The following is a 12,946-nucleotide window of genomic DNA, read 5'->3' on the forward strand; positions in this document are numbered from 1 at the left end:
CTTTTGTTTGAACATCCACACACACTTTAACAAACCCAGCAGTAGACTTGATTTACAGGCAAAGAAAAAAAACCAACAAGGTTGTGAAAAACAGGTGATAAAAAAACACTGGTAAGAGCATGCCACAAAGTCCCAACTAAATTGTTTTTGCAGCTCAGTACAAACTAAATTTTTGCTGCAACAGCATTATCAGGAAAAATTTAGCTTGTGCTGAGCAGTATTCTAAGGCGGATTTGATACAAATGGAAACTTTTTATTCCAAAAACGCTATTGAACCTGTGCCTCTACTTGATGGCAAAACCACAAGAAAGTATCAGTTTTATATTCTTTTTTTTAGTTTCATTTCAGAGATCAAATGTGGTTTATACCGTCAGGCCATACCTGGAGCAGAATACTGCTTGCTCTAAGGAGCTTTTTTTTAAACCTTTCTCAGATTAATTGGCAGTATAAATCCTTCCTCAGATTAATTGACCTGCAAAATAACTACAAAGGCTCAGGGCAGAGCTGCTCTGGCAGCCACCAGGTCACAAGGTGGTTTGTGTTCCAGTTTTGTCACAGGCAGGTTGGTGTTCTAGTTTGCAGGTGCTGGGGAAATGTTTCTTTCCCTTTGCAGAGGAACTCTAGGGATGGCTCTGGGATGAGTGATAAAAGGAGTGTTTCGTTCCTTATGACTCTGGTTGTGATTCTCTTGTGATTTGGAGCAACTTCATTAAAAACCAGGTCCATCTTTTTAAATTTGATATGGAATTTAAGGAGGATGAAGGACAAAATTTTCATAAAGCCTGACATCTTGAGAATGATTTTCTCAGGGAAGGTATTTGTGCAGGGCACTGGCTTTATTTTTCAGCCTAACAGAAATAAAAGGAGATACAGGAGCACGGTAATTGTTAATGGCAAACAGAGGTAAATTACAGGAAATTGTATTTCTTGAAATTAATTTAGCAGTTGCTGGATCCCTCTGTAACTCATTGCTGCAGTGAGCTGGGGAGCAAAGGCAGCTGCTGTGTCACTGGACTGCCACTGGCCTTGAGCAGTTGGTCCCTCATGACCCAGGATGGAATTGGAGCAGCTCTAGAAGCCTCATGAAACTCAAATGTGGAGCTTTTGCTGCATGGAGGGGCATTTGGGGTAAGATGAGACAGGTTTGGCTGGGAACCTCTTGCCCACATTGCTTCCTGAAACAAACCCAGGCTGCTCATCCTCTCTGTTACCTGTGCTTGTTTCCTCAAGTCCAGCTCCTGGAAAGCATTGATTTATCCTTAGGCACATGCAGAATTTACTCATTAGTTTCTTAATTTGGGTTCTGGTGTGAAGGTGTGGGAACCAGGCAGGTATTTTGGCTGACTTTTGAGGGCCCTGGCTCTCTTTGCTCATGCAAAAGGAATCAAAAATTAAATCCAATGTGGTGTCAACCTGTAAAGGCTGAAGAAAGGCTTAAATCATTAAGAAATGGTGAGAGACTGTAGCTGTGCCCCCTTGGATGGTGCAGCTGAGCTCTGCTCTCTGGTGACCAGTGACAGGGGATGGCTGCAGCTGTGTCAGGGAGGGGCAGGTTGGGTATCAGGAAAGGTTCATCCAGAGGGGGACTGGGCACTGAACAGGCCCCCAGGGAATGGGCACAGCCTGACAGAGCTCCAGGAGCATTTGCCAACACTCCCAGTCACAGGGTGGGATTTTTGGGGTACCTGTGTGGGGCTAAGAGTGGGACTGGACTGGATTCTTGTGGGTCCCTTCCAGCTCAGCACATTCTGTGATTGTGTGAACACGGTTCTATACTAAAACATATTTCATTCTAAACATTTTGTGTGGGGAGAGAATGAAACCTGGGGGTAAAACTGAGGTGGGAGAGGGGCTTTCCCAAGGGATGAATCAACTGGAAAGCAGCTCAGGAAGGATGTGTCTTAGTGCAGCTGCTGGACTGTGACTGAGCTGCTGCCGGAGAGCAGCTGAGGGAGGGATCAAGGCTGGTGTGTCAGGTTTCCACGCTCTGCAAGTGTGGGTGGTGCGAGCTGTGCCTGCTCCAGCCACCGAGAGAGCTGGGAGCATGGGGCAGGTGGCTTGGAAGGCTTTATTTCTGTCTCTTTTCGATTATAAAACGGAGAAATACGTCATTGCAAAGAACAAGAAGGTTGGGGTCCTCTACCGAGTGGTGCAGCTCTCCATCCTGGCTTACCTGGTGGGGTAAGAATCACACTCTTCTTCATGTTTTGCTGTGATAAAGATGGATTTTGCTGTGATAAAGATGGATTTTGCTGTGATAAAGATAAATTAGGGTACTCTGCACACAGTGACAGCCTGCTGTGCCTTCTGATTTCAATGCAGATAATCAGACATGTTTATACAGCTGCATTTTGTAATGTCTAATAGGTTATATCTGATTTTTCATCTGCTAGGGATGGCTAGATTCAGCTCTACCTTTCAGATTAAGGTTGGGTTAAAAATAGACCCAGTGACTATGGCCTTGTACTACATTATTTATGCCTTTATTTCTATATTTTGTGGGAATGGTGCCAAACCCTACCACTTGACTCCTCAGGAAAAACGAGCATTAACAGCCACAGTGCTGAGCCTTGGGGCACACCTGCGTTCTCTGCACAGCATCATGAGCTGCTCAGGTCTAGATGAGAAGGAAAGAAGCAGAAAGTGAGAGATTTCTTTGCTGGAGTGGGAGCAGCAGCCAGGCTTGTGGGGGCTGAGGCAGCGGGAATGTCGGCTGCTTTGCATTCATTTCAGAGCAGGGCAGCTTGGCTCGGGAATAGCTTGGGAAAGGCCCAGTTCTGCAGCAGACTGGTCACACTGGTGTGTAATGGGCACAGGGATCGTCCCTGCAGGCTCAGAGCTGGAATTATCCAGCCTGTGCTGTTGATTCTTGAGTTTCTGAGGCTTTTCAGGTTGTGACACCTAGCTCTGTCCCCTCACTGTCTGTGCTTCTGGGTCCCTTCACCTTTCTCACACCTCGTGTTTCCAGTGATTAAATATAGCAGAGTCATTTTTATGTGCTGGGTGTATTTATAGAAAGCTGTGCAGTCCCAGAGCCTGCTCCAGGGAGCAGAGCACCAGTGAAGGCTCAGCAGTCTGGCACAGAGTGGCTGAGGGAGGAATCCTGTGAATAACATTGCTGAGGGCTAAGAGAGATACAGCATGGACAGGGAAGGGTTGATTTCCTCCTTTGGCATCTGCAAACCCTGTCACTGTCCCTGATGATCCCTGCAGTGACTCCTTTGTGGCTTACAGGAGCACGTCCCTGCTCAAAGGCTGGCTTGGGGTGGGGACCATCAAACCCTTCTGAACTATTTCTTGGATGCAGGAGATGAATTATTCCATGATTCGCTGCGGAAAATGCAAGGAAAATTCACTGTTTCTGAGCCCTCCTGGGAGAGGAGATCAATGCTCTTGGGAAAAGGGGAAAGCAGGAAACTTCTCAGGGTGGGGAATGTTAATGTGCAGGTTTGGCACACATGGCAGGAGAAGGGCTGTGTGCCTCCAGTGCTGCTCAGCCCCTTCCCCTCCCTTGAAAACAGGAGCTGTGCCACAGATTCAGCCTCTTTCCCTCTCTCAACCTGCCCTAGCATCCTCAGCTTCCTCAAGGGTGATTTATTGTCCTGGCAGGTGATTTTAGCAGTATTGTAGGGGAGCTGGAAGAATTTCTCTTGAGCCAGAGGTTTTCACCCAGTGAAATGGAACTCCTGCTGCTTTCAGTGGAGAGAAGAAAGCAAAGCCTTTCCCTGGGCTGTTCAGCAAGGCAGGTCTCCCAGGGTGCAGCCAGGTTGTTCCCATCACCCTGGCTTACAAAGGACCCTGTATCCAGCTGGGAATATCCAGCAGGTTTCTGTCAGGAACACCCAACTCACCTGCAGGGGTTCTGTGTCCCCAGCCGTGGTCTGTGGCTGCGTGCTGAAGTGAGAGTCCTGTGCTTGTGAAGCCAGCCACAATCTGCCCTGCAACCTGCAAAAGCCTCCAGTGTTTTTCATCTTGAGAAAGACACAACCCTGCTCTTCCTTTCCCTCTCTGAGGATGCTGAGTGTAGCACAGATGGAGGCTTTGGTTTTTTACCTCATGACCTATTATTGCACATTTCTCCAGTGTTGACAAGTAGCAGTTGCAGAGGGTTTGGTGTCATTGGCATGTTTTGATTTGACCTTGGTGTGAATTTCTCTGTCTGACTCCTTCCCTGACCACCCCAACTAACTGCTGTGCTCACACAGGTGGGTGTTTGTGGTCAAGAAAGGCTACCAGGATACAGACACATCCCTCCAGAGCTCTGTCATCACCAAGCTGAAAGGGGTGGCCTTCACCAACACCTCAGAGCTGGGGGAGAGGCTGTGGGACGTTGCAGACTATGTCATCCCTCCCCAGGTTGGCATCACCCCATGTGGGTGCTGAAGTGATCTATCCAGATCTCCCTGTGAATTAACAGGAGCTGGGATAAAAGGAAGTGATGCTGGAAGGGGTTTTCTGTTGTTTGTTATTTGAGATGCCGAGGGTGCTCTGCCTCCCCGCAGGACCGTGGGCTGGCTCTCGTGGTTGTGTGTACATCCACAGTATGAGGGAATTCCTCCAAACAAATATCCACACAAAGGGTGGTGTTGTGTCTCAGCCTGAAAAGCTGTGGAGAGAGGGGGTTGTTGTCTTCTGAAGCGAACTTCATGCTCCTTATTACCAGTCCTTTAAAAGTAAACCAAGTTTTCTAACTCTCTGTCTATTGCAGGGTGAAAGCGTCTTCTTTGTCATGACAAATCTGATTGTGACCCCAAACCAGAGACAAGCCATGTGTCCTGAGGTAGGAAGAATTGAGCCCCTTGACCCCCAGACCCCTGCAAAACCGGGGGTAAGAACGGAGGACACTTCTGGAGCAACAAAGAAAGGAAGGATGAAAGACAAGTGTTTTTTTCCTGTAGTGTAATAGCTCAGTTGGGAAATTACTGTAAACCTGGGAGGCTCAGCTGTCTTAATTTCCAGAGGCATTGATCATGTAGAGCCATCCTGACTTTAGGTGGTGTTGAATTTCTGCCCAGCTGGCCATGAGACCAAGCAGTGATTCTCAGGGTTAGAAAAGGCCCAGGGAAAACAGCTTCAATGTGACTCAGGGTAGTTATGGGGAGAGGAGATTTTTAAGAGTCCCATCCTGGAAAGTGCTGAACATTCAGGCTCTCATCCCCTTCCAGACACAGGGTGGGTGCTCAGCACCTTCCAGAACATGCCCTGAAGGCCAAAGGCACGAGCTCTTTGTGTCATGTGGAATATCCTCTGTGGAGATGTTTGGAATGGGCTGGAGGCTGGGGGAGGAGGTCTCTGGCTGTGCAGGGAGTGCTGTGTCCATGAAGCAGATGGATTTCCATGTCACAGCTGGATTGGTCAGGGCACTGCTGTCCTCTGCTGGCCATGCAGCCAGGACAGGGCAGATTTGGACCAGAGACTTTATGGCTTAGATCCAAGGTAGGGTTATCTTAAAGTAAAGTGCCCTCCTGCCTGGTTTTGGTGAATCCTGATGTTGGTTTTTTCTCAGTCTGACCCTCCTCAGACTGAGCAGAACCCAAAATTGGGACAGTGTGGCTGAATCCTGGTGCTTCTGGTGGTGGGATATGTTTGCATGACCCCCAGTTACCACTTCAGCTGTGTGGTTTTAGTGTTCACACAGAGAGTTCACCCATGTCAGCTGTGCTTTCTCACCCCTCTGGCTCTGGTGTCCTGTCACACTCACTTGTGTCCTTTCTCCCTTTGCAGAGTGCCAGCATTCCTGATGCCCTGTGTGATAAGGACACAGACTGCTTGGAAGGGGAAGCAGTGGTGGCCGGCAATGGTAATGGAAGTGTCCCTGTCTGTGCTGTGTCTGGTGTCCTTCAGAGGCCTCAGCCTGGTCACAGACCCCAGAACTCTGATTACAGACAGCACCAAGGCCTTTCTTTTCTTTCCTCTCTTTTATTAAGGTCCCTGCCTTGCCTACAGCTCTGTGTTGCCTGGGCCAGGGAGCCCTGGGCTGCTCAGAGGCACAACAAGAGGGTGTTTGTTCCAGCTGAGAGGCCCTTTCACAGCAGGGAAGGGAGGAGAGGGAAAATCCTCCATTTTCACGTGCCCTGTAGGCAAGGAGAGGAGGTGACTGCTCAGTGTGACCTTTTCTGTGATGTTTGCTTGCAGGGGTTAAGACTGGCCGTTGTTTGAAAGACAGGGGCAGCACCAGAGGGACTTGTGAGGTACTGGCCTGGTGCCCAGTGGAGAAAAGATACAAGCCCAAGTATGTGTCTTGTTTCCAAGCTTGAGTTGCTTGGCTTGTGTGTCACTCAGGGCAGCTCCTGTGTCCCCTCTGCTTGGCTGCTTGCTCGAATGTTGGCTACTCAGTGCAGGAGGGGGCTCTGCAAGGCTCCCCTGGCAATCCTGGCCCTCTGCTCCCCCTGCTTCTCTCCCTGGCTGTTCCCAAGTCTCGGGGTGTCCCCTGAACCTGCACACTCCTCACCAACCCCTTGCTGGCACTGTGGGGGAAGTGGCACAGCTGGTCTGGCACCATCCAACCTACTGGATGAAGCTGCTTCTCAAATGGCAATTCAAGATTTCACATGTGGGCAGGGGACAAAGAGAACAAACCCTTCTCTTCTAGGAAACCACTGCTGGGCAGCGCAGAAAACTTCACTGTTTACATCAAGAACTCCATTCGCTTCCCCAAGTTTAAGTTCTCCAAGTAAGTGCCACAGGTTCCTGAGCTGCTCCTGCTCAACAGATACTCTCCCTCCTCCATAAAAATTAAGTGCCTGGGCAAGGCTGGCAAAAAGTGCAAATTTAAAAATATTTGTTTGCCTTTGCTGCTGCAATGTGAGCAAACTAAAGCAGTGTAGAAATGTGCATGTTCTGGCTCTTGTCCTGAGCTCAGATAGGCATTTCTAGAATTCTTCTGTTTTTCCTTGAGAAAAACAGGTGACCCTGGAGCAGTCTGGCAGCTCTGTTCTGTGTGAATCCTTTCTTGAGCCCAGATTCAGCTGGCCAAGTCCTTTCCTGGTCAGGAGGTCATTTCTGTGGGGACAGACTGCTTTCCCCAGGCCAGGGTGACAAGGGTGGTGTGCACAGAGGGTGCTGGAGAAGCCTCTTGTCTCTGTAGCCCTGGTGCAGGCTGTGAAGGCAAGGAAAGAGGTAGCCAAGTTGGATTTTCCTTTTTCCTACTTTTAGGATGAATGTGCTGGCAACTGACAACGAGTCCTACCTGAAGACCTGTCGGTACAGCCAGGAGCATCCCTACTGCCCCATCTTCGTGCTGGGGAACATCGTCCGCTGGGCTGGGGGCAACTTCCAGGAAATGGCCTTGGAGGTAGGAGTGCACCTGGGACTTTTGGGTCTTCCCAGCTGGCTCAGTGCTCCCAGGGGTCACTGCCCAGGCAGCTGCCTCCTGTCCAGGCTGCATTGCAGAGGTGTCAGTGCTTAAAGTCAAGCTGGTCCCATTTATCCTATCCCCAGGGAATGGGGGTCCTGTAAAAGGGCTGGTTGGGTCAGTTATCTTCTGTTCAGGGCTGCCCAAACTGCTGCTCTGTCAGCAGGGATTTTTTGTTTAATTTCAACATTACTGCACCATTAGTTTAAATCCAGAACTTTGGAACTCTACCCCTGCATAAAAGATCATCTTCCCCACTGAAGTGTGGAATGAAATCAATGTCCTGGGATGAGAAACCTCAGGATACAAACACAGAGAAGTGGGATTGTAGAGTAATACTGGGATTAACATCCCACACCTGAACCCAGCCCAGGCAGGAGTGTGTGCCCCCTTGTCTGTGACCAAAAGTGCAGCTTTTTCTTGTCCCTGGGGAAAACCTGCCCAGGGGTCTGACAAATTTGAAGACACTTTAACTGAACTAAGCTTAAACAACTCAACCTGTCTCTCTCTTTTAAGGGTGGTGTGATAGGAATTCAGATTGAATGGAACTGTGATCTTGATAAAGCCCCTTCTGAATGTAATCCTCACTATTCTTTTAGCCGACTGGATAACAAGTCTGCAGAAACATCCATCTCTTCTGGGTACAACTTCAGGTGGGTACAGAGGAGGACACAATGCAGTACCACAGCTGGGCTGAGCTGCTTGGACTTGCAGGTGCTGGAGGTTGGCCGTGGAGTGGCACCAGCCTGTGCCAGACTCTGCTACAGCCAAGCACAGAGTGCTGCAGAGGAGGGAGAGAGTGCTCCTGGCAGGCTAAAGCTGGCTTTGATAAGAGAACAGATCACTTTGAAGGGGTGAGAGAATTCAGAGGGGCAGGAGGAATTAAACCCAGCATTGTTGTATTCCAGGTTTGCCAAGTATTACCGGGATGCTGAGGGGGTCGACTACCGGACGCTCATTAAAGCGTATGGAATCCGCTTTGATGTGATGGTGAACGGCAAGGTGAGGGCCCAGACCAGAATGTCCCAGAGCCTGGAGAGAAAGGAAGTGGGAGGAGGCAGCTGTGAGGTGAGGACAGACTCTGGGGCTTGTTGTAGGAAAGGGCTTTTCCCATCCATCCATGTGGAGCTAACCCCATGTAAGAGAGATCACCTGGAGTGCAGTCGAACCTGCACCTCCTCTACTTAAAACCAGGCTCAGGTAAATACCAGCAGAAATAAATGTGCCCCAGAGACTTGTTTTCCATGTGCAAGCACTGCAGAGAGAAAAGAAGCATAATCCAGGGATGATACAAGCTCAGAAATGCAGCCAGGGACAGTCAGATCTGAGACACAGACCTCCAGCCTTCAAGACTGTTCACTGCAAATCACCCGTGGTTGTGTCTGGGGACAAAACACACCCAGGGGCAGCTGCAGCTTCCCCAGAATAGTACCACACCCTCGAGTTTGTTTTGTGGGTTGTTCTCTCAGGGGTGACTTCATGACCTTTCTTCTTCCAGGCAGGGAAATTTAACATCATTCCCACCATTATCAATATCAGCTCGGGGCTGGCACTCATGGGAGCTGTAAGTGAATGTTTTGTCTTAAATTAACATATTGGGACCCAGATCCCAAATGGGATGAAAATGGGATGGAGTGATTAAATCTTCTCCAGCAGAATCTTCACTACTCAGCCAGTGTGTCCTGTCTTAAAAGCATTTGTTAATAAACCTGCTTGTCTAAACACCCCCACAGAGTGTATGTAATATATACATACCCTGGAAAATGCATTAAGAATGAAGAACACTGCTTCTACAAGTTATTCTTCAATTAATATTAATTTCTAATGAGATTGGAACACTTCTGTTTCAAAGATAAAATACAAGTTCTTTCCTTTTGCAGGGAGCTTTCTTTTGTGACCTGGTGCTGCTGTATTTGATCAAGAAGAGTAACTTTTATCGAGGCAAAAAGTATGAGGAGGTCAAGTAAGTGGGCCTGGCTTTAAAAATCACAGCTTTTTGTTAAGAGTGATATAAATAGGAGATACGGGAGCACAGTTCCAGAGAAATATATTTTTTCCAAATGATTTTGGCCAAGTTATTGGCCTCTTCTATAACTCCTTGCTGCAGTGAGCTGGGCAGCAAAGGCAGCTGCTGTGTCATGGTTGGACTGGCAATGGCCTTGTGCCGTTGGTCCCTAATGACCGAAACTGGGGCAGCTCCAAGAGCCTCATGAAACTGAGATCTGGAGCTTTCACTGTGTGGAGGGGCCTTTGGGGTGAGACAGGCCTGGCTGGGAACATTTTTGCCTCCTGAAACAAACCCTGCTCATCCTGTCACTGTGTTTGTTTCCCAGGTCCAGCTCCAGGAAGTCCTTGTCGAGCCCTACGCTGAACAGCAATCAGAGCCCGGACCAGCTCGGTGGGCTGTAGGCACAGCGAGGCTCTGCCAGCTGGACTCGTGCTCCAGGAAATCCTCACAGGTGTGGCATCACACCAGCACTGGGAGGTGGACATAGCCCAGATCAGCCCTACCATGATCAGGATTCCCAGAGGAAAAAACCTCCTCTGAAGACTGCCTTTCCTCCCTGAGATTTCTCTGGTATCCTGAGCTTGCAACAGTGTGTTGTCACTATGGATTTATAAAAGGATTTTTTACAAAAGGACAAAGGCACCAAATGAATGTTTTTATATCCACTGATAGATACATCTGTACTTATGCCAATAGCCAGTATTGTCTTGTGGCTGTGCTTTACTTTGGGAAGGGCTGAAGCTGAAATCCAACCTGTTTCCTGCTCTGCTGCCTTGTCAGCTACTGCCTCCAGCTCCTGCCTGGGTGATGTGACATCAGGTGTGAAGGAGCAGGACTGCTCTGCTCAGAAAGTGCAGGGAAATTTGGCACTGGAGCAGCTCTTGGAGCTGGGGAAGGGGCTGTGATCCTGCAGGGCCTGAGGCAGGGGAGCACAGTCACTCTTATGGGGGTTAATGCACTGAGAAGCAACGTGGCCCTGGAAGCACCTGCACAGGTTCTGCCTCCTTGCTTCAGTGCCTGGTTTCATTTGCTCAGGATTGTCCTTCCTGCATCTCTTCCTGATTTGGTGGGCAGATCTGGATGGGGACTCAGTGCTTCTGTTTCTCACAGCACCCTGGGCTGTGCTGCAGACCGAAGGAGGCAGCTTGCCAGGGACACAGGCTGTGCCAGCTTCCTCCAAATACACCAACACCAGGGAGAGGCAGAAGACATCTGCCTGCTACTTCAACACCAGTAACCTCCAGGAAATACAAGTGCTTGTCTCAGCAGAATCAGTCTCCCTGCAGCCCATTTGGTCCATTTATCCTCATGTGGGGATGTAACTAATCTCAGAAAAGGGCTTAAAGAATATCATTGTGTTCTGTAAGTGATGTCCCATTACCCCTGACTGGGAGTTGTCCTGATGAAGATTAAATGTTTCTGTGCATCCTTTCAATACCAAAAGTTAAAGGGCTCCTGCTGCAGCATCTGAGGGTGGCATCAGGGAGCTGGTGCCATGGAACGCACAAATGGCACCAGCAGCTGCACCCACTTCTGCTTTAACTTCTTTAAGGTTGTTACTCTGAGGTACAGGTTCATCCTAAATTAAAATGCACCTCTGTTAGCATGGCAAACTCTGAACCCAGTCACTGGCAGCAAACCCCACCCAGTCTAGTTCCCCCCCTCTGCTTCTGTGTTTTGAGCCAAAAATGGGGCTAGAAAATAGAATTAAAGCAGTGGAGTTCATTCGGGATAAACCATGTATCTCTGGTGCTCTATCTCATCCAAAAACTTCTCTCCATGTCACAAGTTTTTCCTCAAGGCAAACACAAGTCACCACCTGGGGAAGTGCACAAGAGTTACCACCACAGCAGCCCAGGCTTTTGACTGCCAGGGTTTAATTGGAGTTGAGTAATTTCTAGATGGTGAAACACATGGTGTACCCCCTGCGTGACATCAGGGCCTGGCAGAACTCCTGGTCACCAAGCAGCTCCTCCTAACGTGCAAAGCTGACTGTGCTCTGCTGAAACCATTGTTTTAACTTGCCAAAACATCCTCTTGTGAGGACCAAAGCTATTTCCTGAATCTAAATCTTCAGGCCTCCCAGATCCCCTAGAATGTTTCCTTTCTTTAGACTGTAACGCAACTCCTACAACCCCTGCTGTTAATAAAACATAACCAGATTCCTTCTCAGGAGTTTCTTGACTTTGACTTCTTTTTTTTTTTTTTTCTCCTTGTGTTTCATGATCAGCAATAAAATGTGTCACTTCAGGCCAGTGCTCCCCAAGAGTGCTCTGTGTTTCTTTAGGTCACACCACCTTCTCTTGGTGATACACTAATGTAAGCAAATCAATTAATCACCTATATTTGCAGGAACAGGGCTATAGGAAAGGCATTACCTGGATGGGGGGTGATGGAATTATCCCCTTTTGTGGCTTTTCTGGAGACCAGTATCAAGCACCTGTGACAGTATCATTTACTGATGGCATGGAAGATGTTTGCTTGCACATTTCTGTACCAAACCTTTACATCCACTAATTATTTTCTTGTGTCAGCAGAATTATTTTAAAATAATTTCATTATTTCAGAGTGCTGTGTTACGGGTTCAATATTTGTGTGTAGGAACATGCAGCACATCCAGAAGGGATTGTAATTGGTGTGCATATCCAAAACAAAGGATACAAGGGATTATATGAACCAAACCCCACAGCTGTGCCTGCTCTTAGGGACAGAAATTTTCCCTTAACAAAGAAACAAATACAGGAGGCATCCAAGCGGTGCTTCACATTCAGTTTAATTAGAACAGCGCTACTGATTAATTTGTACTTGGACATAATTTACCAACAGCATTAACGACACGAGCCACGGACAACAGTTTGGAAGGTGAGCTGAGCTACTGTGTAGTGACTTTTGGCAACAGTCCTCCCGCTCCGTTCGCCCGGAGCTGCTCAGTACACGTGAACCATTCCGTACAGGAAAGTCCAGAACAGGACGTAGGTGAAGAGCCCTCCCACGAGCCCCCCCGTGAATAGCGGCCTCCGCGACTTGAAGTACTTGTTCCACCGCCGCCCGGCTTTCAGCACCAGCAGCACAGAGAGCAGGACGGAGGCCAGGAAGTAGAAGATGAAGCCGTGCAGGCCGGTGAGGCCGAGGATCCCGGCCGTGGCGCCCGACAGGGCGGACACCGAGGTGCGGCAATAGTCCAGGATGGCCGCGTTACCCCGCACCGCCGCCTCGCTGATGAACTGCGGCCCCTCGCGCTTGGCCACCACGGCGGCCATGGTTCCGCGCAGGGCTCGGCCACCTCCCGGCTCGCAGCGACACTAAGGTGAAGCAAACACACGCTGTACGAGGCCGCCCGCCCTCAGGCTGTCAGGAGAGCCCCGCGGGCCCTCCCGCCCGTCCTCCCCTTCCTCCCCTTCCTCCATACCTCTCATCCACTGCGTGCAGCCCCGCCGCTCCGTCAGGCCTCACACCGCGCCAAGAGACCCCGCACAGCGCCCGTCACCGCGGGCCGCCCGCCGGGCCCGGCTCGCCCCGACCGCGCCGCCGCCCGGCCGCCATCTTGGCGTGGGGCCCGACGGGACGGGGCCGCACGGGCGGGG

The 12,946-nt window shown here is 49.6% G+C and overlaps 2 protein-coding genes across 6 annotated transcripts; one reads left to right on the top strand and one right to left on the bottom strand.

Moving 5' to 3' along the window:
* The first annotated feature begins 171 nt into the window (after positions 1-171).
* On the top strand, positions 172-11,612 carry P2RX5 (purinergic receptor P2X 5). Of its 5 annotated transcripts, none has more exons than XM_015646261.3 (12): positions 468-2,181; positions 4,206-4,356; positions 4,709-4,828; positions 5,725-5,800; positions 6,136-6,232; positions 6,593-6,673; positions 7,156-7,294; positions 7,871-8,007; positions 8,263-8,356; positions 8,853-8,918; positions 9,235-9,317; positions 9,688-11,612. In XM_015646261.3, exons 1-12 carry the CDS (start codon positions 2,045-2,047, stop codon positions 9,761-9,763), a joined length of 1,257 nt encoding a protein of 418 aa, XP_015501747.1. In that variant the 5' UTR covers positions 468-2,044; the 3' UTR covers positions 9,764-11,612. The 5 variants fall into 5 exon arrangements, with proteins under 5 accessions (XP_033374905.1, XP_033374906.1, XP_015501747.1 ...); XM_015646262.3 differs by having other exon boundaries at positions 933-2,181; positions 4,709-4,780; XM_033519014.1 differs by lacking the exon at positions 8,853-8,918 and having other exon boundaries at positions 172-2,181; positions 8,263-8,422.
* A 502-nt stretch (positions 11,613-12,114) lies between these two features.
* On the bottom strand, positions 12,115-12,920 carry EMC6 (ER membrane protein complex subunit 6). Its single transcript, XM_015646282.2, has 2 exons — positions 12,772-12,920; positions 12,115-12,664 (listed from the first exon to the last, which is right to left on the bottom strand). Exon 2 carries the CDS (start codon positions 12,620-12,622, stop codon positions 12,290-12,292), a length of 333 nt encoding a protein of 110 aa, XP_015501768.1. The 5' UTR covers positions 12,623-12,664; positions 12,772-12,920; the 3' UTR covers positions 12,115-12,289.
* Positions 12,921-12,946: the final 26 nt, after the last annotated feature.

Source organism: Parus major, chromosome 19 (genome assembly GCF_001522545.3).
Source record: "Parus major isolate Abel chromosome 19, Parus_major1.1, whole genome shotgun sequence".
In the NCBI taxonomy this organism is placed as follows: domain Eukaryota; kingdom Metazoa; phylum Chordata; class Aves; order Passeriformes; family Paridae; genus Parus; species Parus major.